Below are 25,498 nucleotides of genomic sequence, written 5' to 3'. Positions count from 1 at the left end.
ACAACCCAGAAGACAGAAATCTTCATACTCTGATGACGGAGGCAGTATGACCTCTGAAACGTTGGTTAACATCGACCAGACTACACAGCGCAACAACCCAGAAGACAGAAATCTTCATACTCTGATGACGGAGGCAGTATGACCTCTGAAACGTTGGTTAACATCGACCAGACTACACAGCGCAACAACCCAGAAGACAGAAATCTTCATACTCTGATGACGGAGGCAGTATGACCTCTGAAACGTTGGTTAACATCGACCAGACTACACAGCGCAACAACCCAGAAGACAGAAATCTTCATACTCTGATGACGGAGGCAGTATGACCTCTGAAACGTTGGTTACACAGCGCAACAACCCAGAAGACAGAAATCTTCATACTCTGATGACGGAGGCAGTATGACCTCTGAAACGTTGGTAAACTTCTACCAGACTACACAGCGCAACAACCCAGAAGACAGAAATCTTCATACTCTGATGACGGAGGCAGTATGACCTCTGAAACGTTGGTAAACTTCTACCAGACTACACAGCGCAACAACCCAGAAGACAGAAATCTTCATACTCTGATGACGGAGGCAGTATGACCTCTGAAACGTTGGTTAACATCGACCAGACTACACAGCGCAACAACCCAGAAGACAGAAATCTTCATACTCTGATGACGGAGGCAGTATGACCTCTGAAACGTTGGTTAACATCGACCAGACTACACAGCGCAACAACCCAGAAGACAGAAATCTTCATACTCTGATGACGGAGGCAGTATGACCTCTGAAACGTTGGTTAACATCGACCAGACTACACAGCGCAACAACCCAGAAGACAGAAATCTTCATACTCTGATGACGGAGGCAGTATGACCTCTGAAACGTTGGTTACACAGCGCAACAACCCAGAAGACAGAAATCTTCATACTCTGATGACGGAGGCAGTATGACCTCTGAAACGTTGGTAAACTTCTACCAGACTACACAGCGCAACAACCCAGAAGACAGAAATCTTCATACTCATCGCCCTGATGATGGAGGCAGTATGACCTCTGAAACGTTGGTTACACAGCGCAACAACCCAGAAGACAGAAATCTTCATACTCTGATGACGGAGGCAGTATGACCTCTGAAACGTTGGTAAACTTCTACCAGACTACACAGCGCAACAACCCAGAAGACAGAAATCTTCATACTCATCGCCCTGATGATGGAGGCAGTATGACCTCTGAAACGTTGGTTACACAGCGCAACAACCCAGAAGACAGAAATCTTCATACTCTGATGACGGAGGCAGTATGACCTCTGAAACGTTGGTAAACTTCTACCAGACTACACAGCGCAACAACCCAGAAGACAGAAATCTTCATACTCTGATGACGGAGGCAGTATGACCTCTGAAACGTTGGTAAACTTCTACCAGACTACACAGCGCAACAACCCAGAAGACAGAAATCTTCATACTCTGATGACGGAGGCAGTATGACCTCTGAAACGTTGGTAAACTTCTACCAGACTACACAGCGCAACAACCCAGAAGACAGAAATCTTCATACTCTGATGACGGAGGCAGTATGACCTCTGAAACGTTGGTTAACATCGACCAGACTACACAGCGCAACAACCCAGAAGACAGAAATCTTCATACTCTGATGACGGAGGCAGTATGACCTCTGAAACGTTGGTTAACATCGACCAGACTACACAGCGCAACAACCCAGAAGACAGAAATCTTCATACTCTGATGACGGAGGCAGTATGACCTCTGAAACGTTGGTTAACATCGACCAGACTACACAGCGCAACAACCCAGAAGACAGAAATCTTCATACTCTGATGACGGAGGCAGTATGACCTCTGAAACGTTGGTTAACATCGACCAGACTACACAGCGCAACAACCCAGAAGACAGAAATCTTCATACTCTGATGACGGAGGCAGTATGACCTCTGAAACGTTGGTTAACATCGACCAGACTACACAGCGCAACAACCCAGAAGACAGAAATCTTCATACTCTGATGACGGAGGCAGTATGACCTCTGAAACGTTGGTTAACATCGACCAGACTACACAGCGCAACAACCCAGAAGACAGAAATCTTCATACTCTGATGACGGAGGCAGTATGACCTCTGAAACGTTGGTTAACATCGACCAGACTACACAGCGCAACAACCCAGAAGACAGAAATCTTCATACTCTGATGACGGAGGCAGTATGACCTCTGAAACGTTGGTTAACATCGACCAGACTACACAGCGCAACAACCCAGAAGACAGAAATCTTCATACTCTGATGACGGAGGCAGTATGACCTCTGAAACGTTGGTTAACATCGACCAGACTACACAGCTCAACAACCCAGAAGACAGAAATCTTCATACTCTGATGACGGAGGCAGTATGACCTCTGAAACGTTGGTAAACTTCTACCAGACTACACAGCGCAACAACCCAGAAGACAGAAATCTTCATACTCATCGCCCTGATGATGGAGGCAGTATGACCTCTGAAACGTTGGTAAACTTCTACCAGACTACACAGCGCAACAACCCAGAAGACAGAAATCTTCATACTCTGATGACGGAGGCAGTATGACCTCTGAAACGTTGGTTAACATCGACCAGACTACACAGCGCAACAACCCAGAAGACAGAAATCTTCATACTCTGATGACGGAGGCAGTATGACCTCTGAAACGTTGGTTAACATCGACCAGACTACACAGCGCAACAACCCAGAAGACAGAAATCTTCATACTCTGATGACGGAGGCAGTATGACCTCTGAAACGTTGGTAAACTTCTACCAGACTACACAGCGCAACAACCCAGAAGACAGAAATCTTCATACTCATCGCCCTGATGATGGAGGCAGTATGACCTCTGAAACGTTGGTAAACTTCTACCAGACTACACAGCGCAACAACCCAGAAGACAGAAATCTTCATACTCATCGCCCTGATGATGGAGGCAGTATGACCTCTGAAACGTTGGTAAACTTCTACCAGACTACACAGCGCAACAACCCAGAAGACAGAAATCTTCATACTCATCGCCCTGATGATGGAGGCAGTATGACCTCTGAAACGTTGGTAAACTTCTACCAGACTACACAGCGCAACAACCCAGAAGACAGAAATCTTCATACTCTGATGACGGAGGCAGTATGACCTCTGAAACGTTGGTTAACATCGACCAGACTACACAGCGCAACAACCCAGAAGACAGAAATCTTCATACTCTGATGACGGAGGCAGTATGACCTCTGAAACGTTGGTTAACATCGACCAGACTACACAGCGCAACAACCCAGAAGACAGAAATCTTCATACTCTGATGACGGAGGCAGTATGACCTCTGAAACGTTGGTAAACTTCTACCAGACTACACAGCGCAACAACCCAGAAGACAGAAATCTTCATACTCATCGCCCTGATGATGGAGGCAGTATGACCTCTGAAACGTTGGTAAACTTCTACCAGACTACACAGCGCAACAACCCAGAAGACAGAAATCTTCATACTCACCGCTGTGAAAACCTCAAATCTTACGTAGATTTTGATCTTCGTTTCTGCCTCGTGGGCCTTGGACGTTTCGGGCAGTGATCGTTCCATCATCCGCTGACTTTTTAACATTGCTTTCTTATTTTAAAGGAAAACGAATTAAGCTCATCGGTTAACCATAAGCTACGTGATTTTCGGCCTAATTGCCCCGTGGCCATCCTTCGTTAAGGAAGTGTTCGGATGAAAAACGCTCCGATGTCTGACCTGCGAGGTCCCCGAGGTGCGTTTGGTCGCACTTATTTCGCGGGTTTCAATAACATTTGTCACTCCCGATTGCCTTCAGTGTGTGTAGTGACACAGTCCAGTCACATTTAATAATCACACAATTTCATGTTCTCGAAGGTTCGCGCTGTCGCCATGTTTGTGGACATTTCGCTAGTTTGCTATGAAGTCGAAAGGTAAATGTTTGTGTTTATTTATACGAATAAACTGATAACTTTTTAGGCGAAGGAATTATTATGGCCTACACGAGTTTGCCTTTAACCTGCGGGAATGCGAACCAGTGTCGGCTGCATTGTCCGAACGTGCTTCAGAAACTGGTGAATGGAGTTTTTCCAGAGACGTCGGCTCTGACCGATGAAGATGCCTTTGGACGCGGTGGCTGTGGCCAGTTCCCGCGCGCTTGGACTCGCCTGTAGCCTACATTTTAGGGGCGACCGAAGACCGTACCTGCTGGCCACGACACGCGTTACGGTAACAGGCAGTCATAGTACGTGGACTCGTACGTACGAACGTACGATGGCTGCGAGACCACGCCCTGGGATGAGATTCGGCGCACCATCCCGAGTCCTTTTATTGATCACTCCGTAGGACCCCACCCCCCGGGCGTTGTCACTATCATCCTACGCCGGTCGGTATTGATCACGCCAGCCCCTCGCCTCGTCCTCTCATATTCATCTCAGTCGTTCCTGTTCTCTGATCTTCGTGCACGCAACTTCGACGTTAAACCTCATCTTATTATTATTTAGTGTTCTGTGTGACGACAGGTCCATATGAACAGGATCCTTCCATCCTTTTCTCGGACTGGGACCTGTTCATATACGTTCTTGGCAGATGATCCAGAAGTGGTTTGCCATTGCCTTCTTCTGTGTGTGAATGGAGTAATTGTTGGGATGCCACGGAGGAAAACTCCGTGTTGCCTAGACCACGGCCTCGCCCAACACAAGTTATAAATTCGAACCCGAGACCCCAGGATCACAAGGCCAGCGTTCTAACCGCTAGACCACCGTGGCTATAGTCTCAGTCTATTGCGTCATAATTTCATGTATAAAGCCGAGACAACCCACACGTGAGGAACTTTGTCTACGACGAGAATATCTCGTGATTTGGGACATCGACTAGAAATAATGACGATTCTCGTATCGATAGATCTCGCCGTTCTTGGGCCGAAATCGAGTACCGTTTGGATGTGCGGAAGGGCACATGCACGCCGTCGTACGAACCGAGTCGAGCTGCCTTCTTCAGGATAAACTCGGCGATTATCGGGGGGCCTTCGTTATGGGATGTTGTCATGAAACCTAACCGACTGAGTTCTGTTTGAATTTTAAAAAGCTGCAACTCGTGTGTCGCGGTTTGAAGTCGCTTTTTCGGGCGTCGGACGTAATCGGATAGGTAAACGCCGTTTTTCGTTCTACTTTACGTATCATAGCAACGACTCTCCGTCCTTTTTAACTTTGTAAGGGAGCTGACAGTTGAAATTCTCGTGAAATGACGTGTTTTAATGTGAACGTGTATTTTAACAGCGTTCTTCATGGTCCAAACCACATTTTTTTCATGTTCTTGGGCAATGGTTTTGAGACATTTTTCATTGGTTTAAAATCTATATACGCCCTACGCATAGGTTAGCACAATAATCCTAGTTTAGAGTCTTGAGTGCTCGTAAGCGGTTGGAATCCATCGTCGTCTGTATATAATTTTCTTGCTTGAAAATAGTTAAAGTTAGGACCAGCGAGTTTAGCCCACAGATAAGAGGCGCCGAGGAAGGTCGCGCGACCACTTGGTTTTGCGACGAAGTGTCTCTATCTCTCTCTATCTCTCTCTGTCTCTCTCTGTCTCTCCTCCGTGGATTGCCGCACTCTACTGCACGTTGAGGTTGGACCGGTCCGCTCGGATAGAGAGAGAGGGAGACAGGCGATAAAACGTGGCCTACCTCAATACTCAGTTCCATGCGCCGAGTGGGTACTGTATAGGTGAACCAGACCATCTGTCCGCCCGCTCGCTCAGCGGATTTGTCTGCGTGAGTCCCGCGAGAGGTTTGTGATCAGTGCAGACTTTCGGTGGACCATGTCCTGAGGTTCGTGTGCTTGAGAAGCCACGGGAAACTGTGGACAGCGTAAAAATAGAATAAACTCTGGAAACTGCTTGCTGTGATTACTGACAGAGCAGTCTGGGTTTCGTACCCCGGGGACGGAACGTTCTAACCGAAATAAGATATCTGTTTTAAGGACGATTGATGGATTCTCATTGCACGACAGTTACTTAAAGTATTTGAGTTTGATTACATTAATAGTAGTTCTTGAAGGAAACTGGAGTTTAAACAGAGAGAATTTGTTTAATTTACTGTGACGAAATAGTCTTCAGAGGCACTGCATTACGAAACGCGCTATAACTGAGTAAGGACGTTTTAGGGGTGAACGATCGAATCGCTTTTATTCAAGGGACCACGTGACCATTGAAAATCGTCACAGTAGTGACCTTATTGCCGAGGGTTTCAGAACGCGAAGAGCCATCTGTTGATGGATTTGTTGACAATATCTGTCCAGCCAGAAACAAGTACCGCTTTCTCGAGACACAACACGGAGGCGATCGGAAGATTTATCTGGAATTATTTGTAATTCCGTAAAGTTCAAGCGTTTGAACGTTGTTTTCAGTGTTTTAACCGTGCGTGGAGGTTCAGTGAGCCTCTCTCATTCCCGGAGTTGACGAAAACTTTTGGCTGATGGCTGGTCCCTCTGCGGATACTACAAGGATGCTGATAAATTCATGAAGAATTAACGATATTTTTGCCGAAACTACTGACAACGTCTCTGCACTGTTGGGCGACAGTTCAAGGATGGCAAGGAAAAGCAGAGACCCTCCCCATCTTCGGCTGGGGCGCGTGATTTTGAGTGGTGGGGGAACTTCGTGGTAGATTTTCCGACGTTAAGGCAAGAGAAAAGTGTTTATGTACGAGGCTCGTCCTCAAAGTAAGTTTCCTTGGGGCCGTTTACAGAAACAAAACACAATTTCATGGAAATATTTATTGCAACAGATACAGCAAGTGTCCAGCTATTTTTCAACATATTCGCCACCGGAATTGAGACATTTGTCATACCGTGGGACCAACTTTTGAATACCCGTGTCGTAGAAGTCTGCCGCCTGGGATTGGAACCACTGTGTGACAACCATCACCGCCTCTCTGTCATTCTCAAAACGCTGACGCTGACCGGACAGGAATTTCTTGAGGTGTAGGAAAAGATGGAAATCACTGGGAGCGAGGTCCGGGCTGTAGGGTGAATGATTAAACACCTCCCAGCTGAACTCCTGCAGGAGACTTGCTGTCCGTCGAGCCGTGTGCGGCCTAGCGTTATCACTGACCGCACTTCACAGTCAGCGGGAGCTGGAATAAGAACCTCCATCTTCAACAGCTGCAACGATGCTACTGTGAGAACGCGGGAGGTGCCGTTAGTGCATGCGCCATGCTACGTCATTGCTCTATCACGTACGCACAGTCGCTTCGCGCAATATAAGGTTTGCTAGCTGTGGGACGAGTGGGAAACTTACTTTTGGGACGCGCCTCGTACAAAACTGATGCCAATTTTGAGTGGGAATACGCGTCTCGCCTTAGACGTCCTGTCGCTGGTCTGGCAGTCCTTCGCCGCTCTGATTATCTGTTGAGCTTCATGAAGAGCGTAAAACAGAGGCAGGCAGTTGTTTCTATGGCGATGTTGTTGATCAGAGTCTCGGGCGATTGCGTCCGAAGGGGCGAGGAGGTGAGGTGGACGTTCCCACGTGACCCTACGGCTTTCTCTCGCAAGTCTTGGATTCCTTGCCTTTTTTTTTTATGACATTTGCTATTAATATATTATAATTTGTGCTGGAAACGTCATCAGATTTTCGATTTGAATAACATGGGGTCTGCAGCTACGAAGCGCTGAATTATGCTTCTGTGTTGTTGAGGCGACTGTTTTGGGGGAGCCTGATTACCGGATGATCCCCAAGTTACTTGACATGTTCATCCATCGCCGGCCCCAGGACCTTCCGAATGGATTCAGCTGTTTTGCAACCGGAGGAACACATTCAGAAAGATTCTCGCGTTAGATCCTCGACATTTTATCTTGAGTTAGCCATGAAAGCCTTCGGTATAAATACCGAATTTGTCTTTATCAAACTGGCACACGAATAATGAATGGCAGACGTCAGGTAAGAAGACTGAAACGTGTCGCGGAGCGTATACGAAATTTTATTGGAAACGGTGAAGAAAGGTTGACGAGACGATTTTTTGAGGTTGAACATTTCAGGAACACAATCAACGGTCAGAAGGAGGCTCTGGTGGTGATAGCAGCGGCTGGAACAGACGACGAACACGAAAGGCGAATATCACCAAACCTAAATCTATTAAGGACACAAGCGCGTTGTGAGTGAATTATAGAAAAAAAAACATACAGAGTAACTTTTGTTAGAACCACGGGCAGGCGAAAGATGGCGCTGTCTTGTTTCAGAATCCGTTGTTTGTTTTGCGACCGCACTCCGGAGGATTAGAAGGAAAAAAAATGTCCCCCGGACCCGTCCACGAAGGCACGCACGGTTTTACTCATGTTACTCCTAGTTGCGAGGAGGGGCGGGAGGGAGAGTCCTCTTTTCAGAAACATTTGCGTGTGCGAACGCAATGTCTAGTACTGGGAGCACGTGATACGTAAAAGAGGGTGGATTTTTTGATAATTGTAAGTTAGTTAGTTAGTTAGTTAGTTGTAGGGTAATTAGCAAGCTAGGCGGAAAGAAACGAGTAGAGACGAATGCAGTTGCAACAGCTGACCTACTGTTCGTGAAGCAATATGGCAGACACTCAGATGGCTGGACCTGCTCCGTCGAAACGTTATTCGCTGTCGCAAGGCGAAAAGTTTAACGCAACGCGTCTCTTCGTGTGCTCCAGAGTTTGAACTACGACCTTTGCGAATGATGACAGTCTCGTCGGAGTTATCTGAGGTCAGTGGCACTTGCTGATGCCGTGTGTCTGGCTGCGTTTTGACGTCATCGCATGTTTTCTTTTCCCCAGGTAACCATGACAACGAAGGTGACCAAGGTAACCATGGTAACCAAGTGAAATGTCTCAGCGAGCATGATGTTTGGTAAAGTGGTCCTTAAAATTGTCTGATCTGAATGAAAGTTGAAGTGGAACGACGTTTTTCCCCAGGCTGTCGAATTTAATCCGGTCCAGAGTTGTGTCATGGAGGCGAATAGACGGGGGGAGACGCCCAGAAGTAGGCCTGTAGACTTGACTATTTGCCAGATCGCCGTACCGCTAGACTTGGGGTTTGAGGTTTCCGCGGCAATGAAGGTGTCGGTGTCTATCAGTGTAGTTCTCCGAAACGTCGGGGCCTACCTGCGTTACGACCCGGGAGGCCGACACCGACGGACTGCAGAACGTGAGAGGCCAGCTGACGACGCCGGGGACACCGTCTTCAAATGGACAAATTCTCTGTCCAGTGTGTGTCGACCGGGAATTAGTGAACATAGTCGGTTTGGAGTACTTCAGTCAGCCACTCAACTGCATAAACGTCATTAAATATAATGTACGTAAAGAGTGGACTAAAATTCAGCTTTGTTTCGCCTGAACGATGAATTATAAAGACGCCGTTCAAATCAGCATCTCAAGCCGACGATGTTCGACGCACCCTTAAACAATTTCGTGTTGATGACGTCAGTAAGCGAGGCCTTGAGATCAGTGGAAAGACCCTCGAACTTTCTTTTGTTTCGACAACAGACGTGTAGGCCCCCGACGGATCGCTCGTCGTGGAATACCCGGAAACTCACGAAAGCCACATTGAAACACAGTTCAATGCATTTCCGTCGGATTAATAGACACGCAACGGCGCTGTGACTGTGCACTAGGGCTCACGTCATGTCGTAACCTGCTCTCGCGCCAGTCCGTCAGTCGTCTTCAGACAGTCGAAGTGTGAGGATGTCTTTTTCGTCGTCGAACACTGCCTGGCATCTCGTTCCTACTTAACTCGAGAGGATGAGCTCAGCGATGCGTTTCCCGGTTCTCCTGCGTCTGGTGAGATGAACACGAGCGAAGAGCTGAACGCGGTAGATATTTCTGACACTTTATGTGAACATTGTGTCTTTTCCCCCCTGATTTATGCGTGATTTATTTATGATAAATGAAACGTTTGTGAGGAATGGTTTTCATGCAATCTGTACTAATCTGAACCATTCGCTTATAAAAAGTGTTTTCACACACCATATCCCTGTTCTGATTATGCATTATTTATTTATTTAGTGTTCTGTCTGAGGACAGGTCCATATGAACAGGATCCTTCCATCCTTTTCTCGGACTGGGACCTGTTCATATACGTTCTTGGCAGATGATCCAGAAGTGGTTGGCCATTGCCTTCTTCTGTGTGTGAATGGAGTAATTGTTGGGATGCCACGGAGGAAAACTCCGTGTTGCCTAGACCACGGCCTTGCCCAACACAAGTTATAAATTCGAACCCGAGACCCCAGGATTACAAGGCCAGCGTTCTAACCGCGAGATCACCGTGGCTAGTGATTATGCATTATCTGTAACTTTTTCAATTTCTTATTAATTCCACGACGGGAATTTCACAGATTTTATTGAAAAAAGGAATATTTTGAAGTTTTAGAACGTCCTTACAGGCGTTGGTGAAAGGTGTGTTTGCCATATTCACTATTTTGAACCTTTGTCTCAGTTCTTGTAGCCGCCATATTTGTCACGTAAAATGTGGCCGAACGACTTTACTATTTTGCTCTTAATATCCATGTTTTGTGTTTTAATTATAGTTCAGTTTTACCTGAAGGTTGCCGGAGATAATTGATTTGTAGGCCAACCGGTGATCTCATGTATCGCAGGGATGCTTTGTGTTGTGGAGCGAGTCGAGAAGCCGAGGTTTCACGATGGCTAACACAATTGACCACTTCCTCGTACTGGTGACCCGAAATGTTTCACAGCAGAATTCCCCAACACCTTCGAGGAGACTGCGTTTCTCTTGACGAAGTCGACGTCCTGACATGAATTCCTTGTACGACCAGCGTTCGAGGGGGGGAGGGGGGGGTTATATTCGGGAGGTTCCTGAATCCCTTATTGTGATTCAGGAAGCCAAGATGTGAAATACGCACGTGTTTTTACTCTTCGAGTTAGATTTGTTTAATATGATGTGCAAAGCGACAGATGTCTGTATTGTGACTGGATGCGCGCCATTTTGAAGGTGATACTTCATTTTATTACGGATCGTCGAACTTCATTTGCGGACGAGAAAGATTTTTTTGGCATAATTTTGAGTGCTATCTTGGCAGTTTCTTGGAGTGAGTGAGGAAAACCACGGAAACAGCCAAGGTAGCTGGTTTCCTAGCCGAGATGTGAACCTGTGACCTGAATAGGAAGTGGGAGTCATGTCTACTCAGCCGGAAAGCTGAGTTTGGGCACCGCGGGACATTTTGCCTCCGTCAGTTGGCACCACTGAACCTTCAGTTTTTTGTGATTTTCTCGGAAAGTGCTCCAGCATCCGCCCCGGCGCTGAAGTGCGAACGAACTGGATTGTTACCAGAGGAGTTACTGACGTCATGTTCGCTGTGTGGGAGTGGCTGAGTGTCGCTGCACTTCCTGCCTGCCTAATCAGAGCTGCGTGACGGCGTGTGGGGGGCATGGAGGCGGCGCTCCACGCTCTGGCGTCTTCGGTCGGCACAACAGAGGTACCTTCTGCCTCAATCATGAGGGGAAAATTGACTCTGCAGATACCTCTGAAACGTCGATAAACTTCTACCAGACTACGGGATGCTGCAACCAGAAGACGACCATTTTCAGACGGAAAGTTTTTCGTTTGTGAAATGACTTGTTTATTGAAGTCTTTTAGTTGTTGGGGTGTGTCGCGGTGTTAATTATATTTCACGTCTTCACGATGTGAATTCTAGAGGTCGCCACAGGTTGTCGTACATCTCTTGAGAACGGCGAGGTTTGCCGTGTACGACGGGAAACATTACGCGCCCGAGCTAGACGTCGGACGGATCTTGTGCTGGGCCGTTTGGAACGTTTTCGGCGTTGCTCAAAATATAGTGACGCTGATAACTCAACAGCTGCGTGATTTTTATTGTATAGTACAGTACCGCCACGGTGGTATAGCGGTTAGAACGCTGGCCTTGTAATCCTGGGGTCTCGGGTTCGAATTTATAACTTGTGTTGGGCAAGGCCGTGGTCTAGGCAACACGGAGTTTTCCTCCGTGGCATCCCAACAATTACTCCATTCACACACAGAAGAAGGCAATGGCAAACCACTTCTGGATCATCTGCCAAGAACGTATATGAACAGGTCCCAGTCCGAGAAGAGAAAAGGATGGAAGGATCCTGTTCATATGGACCTGTCGTCAGACAGAACACTAAATAATAATAAGATGAGGTGGTCCAGCGGTTAGAACGCTGGCCTTGTAATACTGGGGTCTCGGGTTCGATTCCCGGCGGTGCCCGAATTTTTAACTTGTGTTGGGCAAGGCCGTGGCGGGAGCCTCGACCATTCCAACTGGGATCTGTTGCTGCTGATGGGAGGTTATCCCGTCAGGCAAGTTCTCCAAAAGAATTTGGTTGGTTGGATCTCTGGGGTTTGAACTCGAACTCAGAACTAGATTCTGTAACATTCCTAACATGTTCAGGAAAGCAGGGTCTCGTGAATCCGCCTTCGGTGTCAACGACATTGCGGCGTGCCGAACGAATTGAAAAGTAAACTTTCTGATTAGACAACACGGCGTTGAGTTTCTGACGTTTGCGCGGATGTGCCCCCTCCTACCACGGAGCGTATCCTCCTTGAGAAGCTAGTAGTATCTCATCAGGTCGCCCGCCGCCGATTCCTATCCCGGGCGCTCGACACCCTGTTTTCCTAACCGAAATTGTGTACGCATTTCTCGTGTCCCCGTGCAAGCTACATGCCCCGCCCACCCCCATCCCCTCAGACACCCTCAATCTGCGTTATTTCCTTGACGTGAGGGACCAGGACAGCTTCACAGCCTTGTAAGGCTGTCGGAGAGACTCGGTCTTGAAATGCGTGGTAACTCTCTTCCCAAGAATTTAATTTTAATTTCTCGTTGGATGCAATTTTCGATGTTTTCCCGTCACTTACAAATATTTGAACTTTGCTACATTTTCGAAGGATTTATTAATTACGTTTACATTGTTATTTTATCCTCGTCAGTCCGAAGATTATCTAAACATTGCTTACGAATTCCTTTCCAGCGTCAGAGAATCAAAGCATCTTCATTACAGAGATCAAATTGTTGACGCTGATTAAGGAAGTAATCTGTGTTTGCACTGAGGAACTCATAACGCTTTAAAGGATTAAAAATGGATATGTTTATAATTCTGTATATTACATTCGTATTAATGATACGTGATGTTTTCAGGACTTGCGTGAAGTATCTAATTAAATGTCTAGTTACAGGACGTGATTTCATGTGGGTAATTTGTGGGCCGCGTTCCGAAACTTTTGTGCAAAGTTTTGTCGACGCATGAAGGCAGCTGACAAATTATTCGGGTCTGGGCTCGCTTTTTAATGATTAAGCATCTCATCTGAAAAGCTTGGACGGGAAATGTGTGCATTCGTACTCAGTGATGAATGTGTCGTAACGAGAAGCTGGCTCTGAGCGGTATTAAATCTGGTAGAGAATTGTGTTCTTAACTCTTGATGAGCTGATAGAATTGTAACAACGATGCACCAGTTTTTTGTGAACACGGGAATGAATTCTCTGGTTCCATAGAGTACGGACAAGTTCTTGGCTGTCTGAGCGACTATGAGGTACTCAAGAAGACGTCAGCTTACTGTCTGCAGTAACCCATGATTACCGCCTGCGGTAAATTTAGTATTTATCCGAGTAACACAGAGTTTATATTTCGGGATTTCTTTTGTTAGGTTATTGTGTTTTCTTTGCTCGAAGCCCCACGTTTTCACAGTTAATTTAGAGACGATGTCATCGTTTTAAAGTTCGATTTCGTCTTAATCCTTGTCGCGGCTCGTTTCGTGTCTAGTGTAAAAGTGCCTGAAAGAAATTTGAGCACTGAACCCCACCGATGCACGTAGAAGCGCGTTTTGATTTTGTGTTTTTATTTCGGAACAACCACTTTGGACAGACAGTAACAGATGGGAGGATAATATTAAAATGAAACTAACTGGATTTGGGTTTCTAAGGACAAGGCCCGGTGGAGAAGTGTTCTGAGTATTCGTGTGTCATAAGATTAAGGATAATGGCTTGACCTGCTGGGCCACAGTCAGCTTATCGAAGGTAACTGATCTGTGTAGTGACTGCGAAACGGACCTGTTTCGTACTCTCCTCGGTGTGGATGACGTGAAAAGATTTTGTATGACTTCGCAGGTGCGGCGGGGCTACAATTGACTCTGGAGTTCACCCTGGAGCCCCAGGATGTGGTGGCAGTACGCGGCAAGCCTCTAGTCCTGCAGTGTGCTGTCTCCAGTTCGGCGCCCGGACCGGTAAACATCAGCTGGACTCATGACGGTGAGGTCCTTCCGCTAGTCTCCGACTCCCGCCGACATCTTCTGTCCAACGGCTCACTTTACTTTAAGAAGGTGAGTCTCGTGTTCGGCTCTGCCCGATTTAAACTAAACCTGACGGAGGCACCGCAGTTGCATTTAAAATTCATTCCGTCTTTTGTAAAATTTTGTAAGCGCCTGACAATGAATTATGAAGTCATAAGAGTAGAGTAGACGTGGATGTTAAGATTTCAGATGTTAATTTATGTGTAAGAAGGAGTTGATGTATCGTTGGCAGAAATTTGTCAACAGCACAAGGGTCCTCGTCTTGGGCATGGATGTTTGGTGATCGTGTTTCTGTGTTGTTTAGGGCACAGGCTTCTCGTGGTTCTGATCTTCCGACACGCGCGCTCTGTGCTCTGTGGAATGATTATGCCTGGGTGCACTGAAAACCAGAATGCAGCGCTGTTTATTTTGTTGCATCTTCTGATTCGTGTAATTGTTTATTTCACAGCGTTGTCAAGACATTGTTTTTATTTTCATGTTTGCAGGTTTTGTGGAAACGCGGCGGTCCGCAACACGAAGGCTCCTCTGACCAGGGACTGTACCGCTGCGTGGCCCGCAACTCCGTGGGCGCTCTAGTCTCCCGATCCGCTCATCTTCGCGTCGCCAGTAAGTTCTTATGTCTCACTCTGTCAATAGGATCTAAGTCTTGCAGCTTTTCAGACAATCTGAGTTAATTCCTGAAGCAGTTCCGACGATCTGAGTTAATTCCTGAAGCAGTTCCGACGATCTGAGTTGATTCCTGAAGCGGTTCAGACAGTCTGAGTTCGTTCCTGAAGCGGTTCCGACAATCTGAGTTGATTCCTGAAGTGGTTACGATAACCTGAGTTAATCCCTGAAGCGGTTCCGACAATCTTAGTTGATTCCTGAAGCCTTTCAGACAGTCTGAGTTCATTCCTGAAGCGGTTCCGACGATCTGAGTTGATTCCTGAAGCCTTTCAGACAGTCTGAGTTCATTCCTGAAGCGGTTCCGACAATCTGAGTTGATTCCTGAAGTGGTTGCGATAACCTGAGTTAATCCCTGAAGCGGTTCCGACGATCTGAGTTGATTCCTGAAGCCTTTCAGACAGTCTGAGTTCATTCCTGAAGCGGTTCCGACAATCCTAGTTGATTCCTGAAGCCTTTCAGACAGTCTGAGTTCATTCCTGAAGCGGTTCCGACGATCTGAGTTGATTCCTGAAGCGGTTCAGACAATGTGAATTGGATCCTGTCTTTTATCGCCCAATATGGTGGCAAATAGTCAACGCGAGACTTCATTAAATACTTGTGACAAAGGCGGCATGGTAGGTAAGTGATGTGCGCATGCGTAATCCCCTTATTTTTGATTGGATGACATTGGTCATGATCAGAAAGCTATTTGTCGCACGTCTTTGTTGCTCTGCGCCGTTCGCTGTGGCGTTGTCTTGTCTCTCGGTACTGCAGCACATGACTTCCAGGCTGCATACGTCTCAGGGGCGCGGTAGTAGAAGAGATTTTACTCGCCGTCAAAGTCCAGGAGGAACGTCAGTCAGGAACTGCGAGGAACACGCGCGCTCTTGTCTCGCTTATGATCGTTTTGTCAAGACTTTGGCACTCGCAGTGGTCATTCGATGTGTTTGGAAATTGTTCCAGTGACTCTCGGTTGCTTTTCTACGCTCCAGCCAAGCAGACTTCATGTCTTAGGCCGTTTTTACTTTCCTTTCTTGCGTTTTTCTTGTTACGTCTCGTTTTCTCACCTGTTGTCACGTGGCTCGCATTGACGACATACGACAAACGATGCCCGGGACAGCTGTTCGTTCCGTCTTAAGTCTCGTGCAGTTGCTTCATATTGAGTGACTGGTTTAAAGCGAGAATGCTATCGCCGGTAGGCGGCGTACGGAGTGTGTCCCTCGCCATTTTCATTGGCGTCACAGTGGAATCCGAGGAAAATTAAAATTAAATTAGATTAAAAATGCAGAAATATATTCCATTTGTTTCATAGAATATCAACATCGTTGTTTGTTGTTTGTGTTATCCGCTGGAGAGGGTAGAGATGCGTTTTGAGAGACGTGTAAAACCAGTCACATTATTTTTGTTGTATGTTATATTTCGTCCAGTTGTCACAGCTTCTTGTAATGGCGTTGTTATTCAAATGTTGTATGACACTGTCTATATACGCCGTAAACTGTGGACCAGGTAGTAATTACGTCGTGGCGTTGGCGTAGGGCCGGAGCGCGTCGCACCACATCGGCCCGCCATGACGTGGAGGCAGCAAGGACATGTGAAAAGTCGCTAAAGTTTTTCCTGTCTCTCGGGGCTGTATCGTCCAATAGGCAGAGTGGACTCTGTGCCCGGATCCTACGGAAAAAAAGTCTTTGTGATAAGCGTCTGTTCTTTGAGCGAGGTTAGACGCAGATAATTTTGATACACTGAAGAGCCTTCGAAATTGGAATGCCCGTGGCCTTCGAGGGCCTCATGCCATCCCCGGCCAGACTAATGGCGGTACATCGCGGAGGACAGCTTCGTACTCTGAGAATCTGAAATCGATCTGTGTCTCTAGAGAGAGGAAGAGAGAGGTATTTTCAATGTCAAACCATAACCTATCCGAAAGAGCAAATTCGGTCCGAAGAAGGGGGGGGGGGGGGACGGAGCGCACGACGTTCTGCCTTGTTATGGCAGCCACCCAGACGAGGGGGGGGGGGAGGGCGCAGTCATGCCATGCAGCTGTAAGTAGTAGTAGGTCGCGTAAGGGACTCAGCAGCAAAAGTTTAGCAAGGTTACATTCCGCACCACTCTTCTCGGCCCCTCTGTCTCTTTCCCGCGAGGTACAGTCACCACAAACACAAAATAATCTCCCGGCTGCTTACCAGAGGACTAGTAGGGTTTCAGGTTCTCAATTCGGTGAGTACGAAGGTGGCCGAGTACTCTGGAGGAAGTTTTGTCGACGTCCTTGCTCCCATCGCCCTGATGATGGAGGCGTAGTTGAGTGATTGCATCTCCTGCTTCGAATTCGGTAGGTCCCGGATTCGAATCTTGGCCTGGAGACCGGCTCGCCTCAGTCGCTTAAGGAAAATGTCGGGATGACATCTTAAATTGGGCTAAGACCGGTTCCTGCCGCATCCCTTCCCATTCATTGATCAACTACGAATAAGAAGTAGCGTAAGTTCGGTGTTTGGTTTTGGTTTCGAAGGCTGTGTGTCCTTGTGATTAATTAATAACAACTGGTTTCTGCCGCGTCAACTCACCGGAGTATAAAACGAAGTTTCCACCGACAAGAAAACACGATGAATAATTCATTTTCGCTCTTTCAGTCGACATTCAGGAGCGTAAATTCAGAATTGCGTGTTATTTTTGGCTGAATTATTGTACGTAATTAATGATCGGAGTTCTACCCCGTGGCTCCTGGAAATCGAGCCCCAGCGGTCAGTTGAAGGTGGCCACGGAAATATTCGTTTCCGAGAATAAGTCACAGATAATACATTACCTTTTTTTGCCGAAGTGGTTTTTGAAATTCGTTCCACGAAGCTTCAGCCTTCCAGAGTACAGAATCTCCATTACCTCTAGGCTCTTTGCTGGAAACGAGGATAGTTTTAGAGGAAAATCACGGAAAATAAAGAGCGTTTTTAAGCTTCGTCGGCAGAACGGCGGGTAAAGACGGGCCTAGCCAACGAATCTTCCGGAACTTTGTCACAGAGTTGTGTTTCCGGTTATGTGGAGAGCAGATTCAGTGCCGCGATGTTCTTGTGATCTTACCTGTTGCATTTTTTGGGGGGGAGGGGGGGGGCTCAGTGGCTTCAGTGTATCCTAGGGCAAAGTACTGAGGGCCGAGGTAAGTTGCGGGACGAACAGACTCTGACGCCAAAAATAGTGTTCAAGTTCGTGCCTGCAGGAGAGCGTGACCATCGGAGTCTTAAAGTTTAGAACCCGCTGTTTTGATATCAGTCGGCGTTCTGTTTGTAGTAATCTCTGGTCTTGTATCGTTATAATGTTTATTTTATTAAATCATTTTACTGTCAAGTGTAATCGGAGTGTTTTGTTGAACTCCAAATGCGATTCTAGAAAAAAAGTTTATAGTATCTCTGACTTTTTCGTGTTTTCATTGTATGTTTTTTTTAATGAAATTATGTGTTTTGAGCGCAGCGATCTACGGAACCGAAACGTGGTCAGTGGGGAAGGCAGAAGCATTTGAAATGTTGAAAATTAAGTGGACTGATTAAGTACGAAATGATCTGGGCTTAGACAGGACACCCGAAGGAAAAATCTTACGAGAAGAAGTAGGATGGGGGGACACATTCTGGGGCATCCAGGATTGGTTAATTTGGTAATGGAAGGAACAGTTGAAGGGGGAGACAAAGATTTGAATGTGACGCAGATTTTTGAGGATGTGGAAATGAAGAGATTGGCGCAAGACAGACGAAAATGGAGGACCACATCACACCAGTCGAAAGGCTGATGGCAAACAAAGAAATTGTCTCTCGGTAAAATTTCTTGAATTTTTCAATAAATGAAAGCAATCATTGCTTCCAGACGTGTTCACAGGACATGTCAGTATTAAGTCAATTGCTCAAATTGCTTGGAGTATAGGATTTTGTTTTCTCCCCAACGTGGATCAGGGCTTTGTCGAGCGGCTGTTACTGCTAGGCGTGTAGCCTAACTAGTTCAAATGTGGGAGACGAGAAATCGTCTTGAAACGTGCAGGAAGATGGCGAAATTCTAAAGTGGACTGAACCTTGTCTAGGGCAGAGACCAGTGGCGCTGGGGCGGTGAGGCAGCGAGTTACCATAGCCTTCGCAATGAAGACATTGGGCCTACTTTTTGTGCGTATCTGTCGGAAGGTAATATGGCCGATAAATGAACTTTCGCTGTCGGGCTAAAATAGTGAAAGTTTATTAAGACGAAGTTCTAGAAGAGAAGTTGACAATTGTCGGTGTTCCCTACGGCGTAGCCCGATGACCTTTTGACTTCGGCGTACGAGTGGGTCTTCGTTCCGCCAATTTCTGATTCAAATAATTCATTTTAGTCAAACTGGAATGTTGTGTTCGTCCCTTTGTTTAATCGCCACTGTGCTCGTACGCATTACGCGTTGGACCTGCGCTCCTTCACAACCCGCAGGCCGCCGTTATGAATTTCAACATCAATTTTTTAAAGCGAGAAATTGAAACAATTCGTCACAGGTAGAGATTAATAGTTGCCACGTGTCCCGTAACGTTGTGCGCCTCGGCTTTCGACCTCAGCACGTCGGTAATTAGAGACGGCGACCATCAGGTGCTTGAGTGTTTCGTGAATCTGGAACAGTTTACTGAGAATGCATGGGCTCTAAGTTGTTTTGAGCCAATCTTCAAAAGAAAGTGATGATTAAAGTAACCAGGTTTCTTGTACCGAAGATCTACCCATAGGCGCTGCTTGTATGATGTCCGGTGCACCGTTCGTAGCAACGATGATGATGATAGTAAGTGACAACAACAACAACACTCCGTAGCCACGTTCTGGCTGCCTTTCAAAACACTTTCCCTAATTCCTACAGCTTTGTGGCGTAATGCAATCCGCGTATTCGCCCCAGGATCTGATGTCAGATTCCTCCGAAGGACAACATGTTGCCGTGGTGGTTCTGTATCGAACCCTAATGAATATGCTCTGTGGGACGTTTCTGAAACAAATTAGAAAACTGTATGTCTGAAGACCGCCATGGTGGTCTAGCGGTTAGAACGCTGGCCTTGTAATCCTGGGGTCTCGGGTTCGAATTTATAACTTGTGTTGGGCAAGGCCGTGGTCTAGGCAACACGGAGTTTTCCTCCGTGGCATCCCAACAATTACTCCATTCACACACAGAAGAAGGCAATGGCAAACCACTTCTGGATCATCTGCCAAGAACGTATATGAACAGGTCCCAGTCCGAGAAAAGGATGGAAGGATCCTGTTCATATGGACCTGTCGTCAGACAGAACACTAAATAAAAATAAGATGAGGTAGTCTAGCGGTTAGAACGCTGGCCTTGTAATCCTGGGGGGGTCTCGGGTTCGATTCCCGGCGGTGCCCGAATTTATAACTTGTGTTGGGCAAGGCCGTGGTCTAGGCAACACGGAGTTTTCCTCCGTGGCATCCCAACAATTACTCCATTCACACACAGAAGAAGGCAATGGCAAACCACTTCTGGATCATCTGCCAAGAACGTATATGAACAGGTCCCAGTCCGAGAAAAGGATGGAAGGATCCTGTTCATATGGACCTGTCGTCAGACAGAACACTAAATAAATAAATAAATGTCTGAAGATGGCTGTCTCCATCATCAGGGCGATTATCGCCCTGATGATGGAGACAGCAAGCACCTCTGAAAAGCAGGAAAACTACTACCAGACTTCACGGCTCAATAGCCCAGAAGACAGCCATCTTCAGACTGACTGCCGTGAGAACCTCAAATCATAGAAACGTCTGTCTGTTCTATTGCGTGGTCTTCTGAGTTGCAACCCTGAAGATTGCCACATTCTCCTTCACTGCTCCCTCGTTTTCCTTCTTCTGTTCGAGATCTTTTACGTGTTTTTGAGGTGACGTCATGCAACTTTTTCTTTCGCGAAGGAGAAATGTTTTAAATGGCGTTTCAAGGTATCATTAAAAAAACACGTCCTGTATTTTCTGGAAATATTTGCACAATCTCGCCGATTTGGGGGAAAACACTTTTGTAACGGAAATACGTGTTTGGCCCCGGGCGCAGAGAGCGAAGTAGTCGTCCCAGTTTTTGTGGCCGACCGGTCCTCCGCGGTCATTTCATGCAACAGCAAACTGGCCTTGCGTTTGTTGATAGCATTGGCTGCATTTCTTTTTCCGATTCGCTCTTGTTTCGATGTCGCAACGCCTTTTTTCAAAACGACCTCTTTCAGAAATTCGTAAACGATAAACACGCGGAGATATTCGAAGACTGATTTGTCTCGTAAGTCTTTTCAGTTTTATTTGAAGCTGGTGTTTTGGAAGGACATCGTGTTTTTATACGAAGAAAGGAATTTGAGAATGCCTGAAATTTTGCACTGGAGCTCATTTCTGTGCCAGAAATGAGCTCACTGAAGAAGAACCAAAATAATACGAAGCAACAGTTGAACTAATTCTTACGTGTGTAAGTGAGACACGGCCCTGCGAAATTTGTTGGGTTAACAAACAGAAGAAATGTGGAGGATCTGGACTTGATAATAGCAGCAGTCTGGAGTAAGACGGCTGGACCTCGTGGCTGGAATGAGCAGTGAAACGGGCGCTGGGAAGAAATCCCGTAGGAAGAAGTAGGAAGAGTAGACCCGTCCAGGATGACATAATAAGGACAGAAGTAATGGACAGCCGCAGAGAGCGTCTCTGATGAGCTTGGATGGGGAGACAAGAAATGCACGCAGAAATTTAGTCGGTAAACCAGACTTCAGGGTTCGTGATGGAGGTGAGGTGGTGACGATGGGAGATGGACGAATCTACCCCCAGGATTCTATCGGGTTGAAAGTTTTTGTTTCGATTGGTCTTGGTTAATTGGGACACATCGGGACCGGAACACTCCGGACCAATTATGCGAAGGGTTAAAAAGGTTTGTTCCTTTAAGATTTCTCCCAAATTCTGTCTGCTGCTGCGAAGAGTAACGGAGGAAAATCGCGTGCTGTGACGACACAGAATTTATTTAAGCGCCGAGTTGGCAGGTACGAAGATTGCTGCCTCCGGTATCGCCCCGATGATAGAGGCAGCGTTGCTATAATAAGAAGGAAGGATAACATTAATAATTTAGGGAAATTAGTCACGTGGATTTGAGGCGGCGGGAAGTTCGCTTAAAATTGCGTTTATTCCTGGGCCTTGTTGTTAGCAGAATTGAACGCTCGGGTATTAGTACCAGGTACTTGGTTCATCGATGTATAATAACGATACGTAACATTTTGGCTTACATCGGCTGTTCCACTGAGTGACCGCGTCGATACTAGTTTGCGAGTAAGTGATGCCTCGAGGGAAGCCTCATTACGAAACAGAATCTCAACGGAGTTGCCCGGACTGGGTCTGGTTAATGATTAATTAACTGGTGAAGATTAGGAAGGAGGCGCCTGTGGCGTCATTTGGTTGTAGGAACTGAGAGAAGTCGAGAAGAATCTCAGACAGGGCGACTGGTCTCTGGGCCGAGGTTTGAACCCGGGACTTCGGTTCAGTGATTTTGTGTCATGTCTTGACGTATCTTGACGTCAACTGTTTTGCTTGAGGAAGTCCGAAGTGAGCTTTAAGAAGCTTCTCCACAAAGTGGACCTTCGTGTTCTCGAAGAGGAGAGCTACTAGTAGCTTCTGAACGACGTTTTCATTGAATTAGTCGTGCCATGGACGAGGAAACGTGAGATGACAGTAATCATTCACAGGACGTCGTCAGTGAAATTTAAAACGTCTGTCAAAGGAACTGGACGTTCTCACTCGTGGCAGAAGATTTCCGAACTTAGGTCTCGTGTAATGACACTCATTCGCCGACAATTTGCGTCGACGTTCCAGTAAGCACGTCACGAACCAGATTGCTGTCATAAAGGTTTGCTTTTACGTCAACTTCGGGGGATGTTGTTGGATTTCATTACCGACGTTCTCGAAAAAAAAAATGAAATTTACGATCCTCGGCTGACGTATCAGCTGTGTTTGTTGGTGTTTTCGTAACTAGTAAACATGGAACGTGTCGCTTGTGTGAGAAAGCTAATGTCCACTAGGAGAAAATTACTCGCCCATAAAAATAAAGACTGTAAACTTAGGATCTGAGTTCTTACAAAGAAATAGACGTGCCGTCTTTTCCTTCAGACATTAAGAGAAAGAGCATTTGGCTTTGTCAATTTTGTGTTTTCAATTCCGTCAGTTCGTGGGTACATTCTGCAGATATCGGGTAATTGAGCGACTGCCCCTGTCATCTGCCGCGTGGGCAACCCGCTTCGCTGCATTTGTAGGCACGTCGGTAATGTCTAGGCACTGCTCCGCGACGGTGGCTTTGTTGAACGTGAAACCAGGATCACGTTGTGTCCGTGGTGGTCTGTGTTATTTTATTTAACATCATAACCTCTGCAGTAGGACCTCTCACGGACGTTTAAAATTCTGATTATTTACAGCTCCATTGAATTACTAATAAATACCGGTCTGTTGAGGATGCATGGTATATATTAACGCCCCTGAGGAATATACTGCCTCCATCTTCAGGGCTTGAAGCTGGATGTATCTGCTTACAAATGCGCACTGCGTCGCAGCCCGGAAAAAGAACTTGAAAACCTCAGGTCGGATTTCTAACTAACCAGATGGCTTACTGAACCCGAAGGTTCATCACCGAATTAACCAAAGCCCTCCACCGGACCCTGTCCTGGGCCAACAAAATCCAGTCTCCTTCAACTCCTATCTCCCATAGATCCCGCCTGAGATTATCCTCCCATCTACGTCTAGGTCTCCCCAGAGGTCTCTTCCCCTCAGGCTTCCCAAATAGTGGACCCAACCAACCAGATGGCTTACCGAACCCGAAGGTTCATCACCGAATTAACCAAAGCCCTCCACCGGACCCTGTCCTGGGCCAACGAAATCCAGTCTCCTTCAACTCCTATCTCCCATAGATCCCGCCAGTCACTACCATTCCAACTTATTGTATTCAATTTAGTGTTGAGTGTCCGGTCAGTAAGTTTTCCTAACGTGATCTGTTTTTAGGGCGGAGGACTACATTTGACTTAGCTGAAGGATTTAAGAACATTTGGTGAGCAGTCACACGACTGAATCTTTAGGTTTTTAGCCAAAACTTTGATTATCGATTTAGATCGAGACAACTGAATGATAGGTATTCAAAGAATGTTCACGTTTTACAGCACGAGATAGAGAGAGACTTTGCCGTAATGGTCGCGTAATTTTGATTTGGGCCACAGCCGGGTATCGGGTTCGATTTTCGAAAGGAATTTTCTAGGAAACTCTTACTCAGGCATTCTGATGTTTGTGGTGTACTGAATTTGAAAGTGTTCTTACTCAGTTTGGTGGCGTGGCGAGATAACACGTGGAGTATATCGAGCGAAGAATTTTTCTAAAGGTTTTTGCACATGAAGAGGAGTGAACAGGTCCCCTTACCAAAAGCAAGTTTTGAGGTCGCAGTGCCTACTCATATAAATGACAGAAGAGGCGAGTCTTTGCTTCGAGGTTCACCCCGGGCACTTAAAATCCGAGTGTTTTGGCATTGGTCCGTTTGTTTTTCGTGGTCTCCAGATCAGAGGGAAATGTTTGCTACTCATTTAAGTTTCTTAAATCCTTGTTACTGAGTGACCTGTTATGTTGCGTGCATGTCAAACCTTGGTTTCCCCTTTGTACGGAACGTACACAATTTACATGCAGTAAAGTTGTTTAATTTTAACCGTCTAATTACAATAAAATATTTTATTAAATATTAAAATATTATTACTACAATTAACATTTAATATTTAAAATATTTAAAATATATTAAAATGATGCTCTTTCTTTCGAAATGTTCGATTTACAATTAGATCATCATCTTTTCCACGACATGTTTCGGTTTTCAATGAACCATCTTCAGGTGTTTAATTGATATAAACTTAAATGTAATGTTCTAAATGCAATCCTTCGTCAGATGTCCATTAAATATCGGAAAGTTATCCTCTTCTAGATCAATTGTATTTTATTATCACATTCAATGTTGTTTCGTAAATGTCTATGTCGCGTATAGCGTGATATTGCGTGGCTGAAATGTTTGTAGTGGTTTTTTTATAATCTGTCAGATATGAAGAGTGGAGGAGGTCCGTTTAGATGTAAATTGTAATTGTAAATTGTAAATCTAACATTTCGATAGAAAGAGAATCATTTTAACATATTTTAAATATTTTAAATATTAAATGTTAATTGTAGTAATAATATTTTAATATTTAATAAAATATTTTATTGTGATTAGACGGTTAAAATTAAACAATTATAATTCATCACAATATGACGCAACATTATCATCTCATGCAGTAAAGTGTTCTTAAAACCTGGCAGAAGTTTGTTGGAAGGATTATGACGATTCTGTATTAATGCTCGTCGTTGCCATGGAGATGACTGTCCTTTACGAACGTCGAATTGTGTGGACTAGTCAATATCTGGACAGAAAGGTTAGTCCGATGTTCGAGGGGAAAGTGTGTTTTGTTTCTTTAAAATGTTGCTGTCGTGTTCTTAGGCTACAATTTCTCTCCTTACCGCTAGAAGCACCTTGAATTTTCCGCGAGACGTCGTTATTAAAATTTGA

General features: G+C 46.0%; 1 protein-coding gene across 1 annotated transcript in view; it reads left to right on the top strand.

Moving 5' to 3' along the window:
• LOC110840513 (protogenin) overlaps nt 1-25,498 on the top strand; it is a 128,392-nt gene that overhangs the window by 59,010 nt on the left and 43,884 nt on the right. Inside the window, exons 2-3 of the mRNA XM_087345582.1 lie at nt 14,126-14,337; nt 14,793-14,913. Of these exons, the coding sequence (XP_087201708.1) occupies nt 14,126-14,337; nt 14,793-14,913 (333 nt within the window). The remainder of the gene's footprint in view (nt 1-14,125; nt 14,338-14,792; nt 14,914-25,498) is intronic.

The sequence above is a fragment of the Zootermopsis nevadensis genome, unplaced genomic scaffold (assembly GCF_977971745.1).
Source record: "Zootermopsis nevadensis isolate Lab colony 2312 unplaced genomic scaffold, Znev_1.0 Znev_ptg000001l, whole genome shotgun sequence".
NCBI classification, from domain to species: Eukaryota; Metazoa; Arthropoda; class Insecta; order Blattodea; family Termopsidae; genus Zootermopsis; species Zootermopsis nevadensis.
Note: the sequence above shows the minus strand (reverse complement) of the source record. Positions and strands in the feature narration are given on the sequence as shown.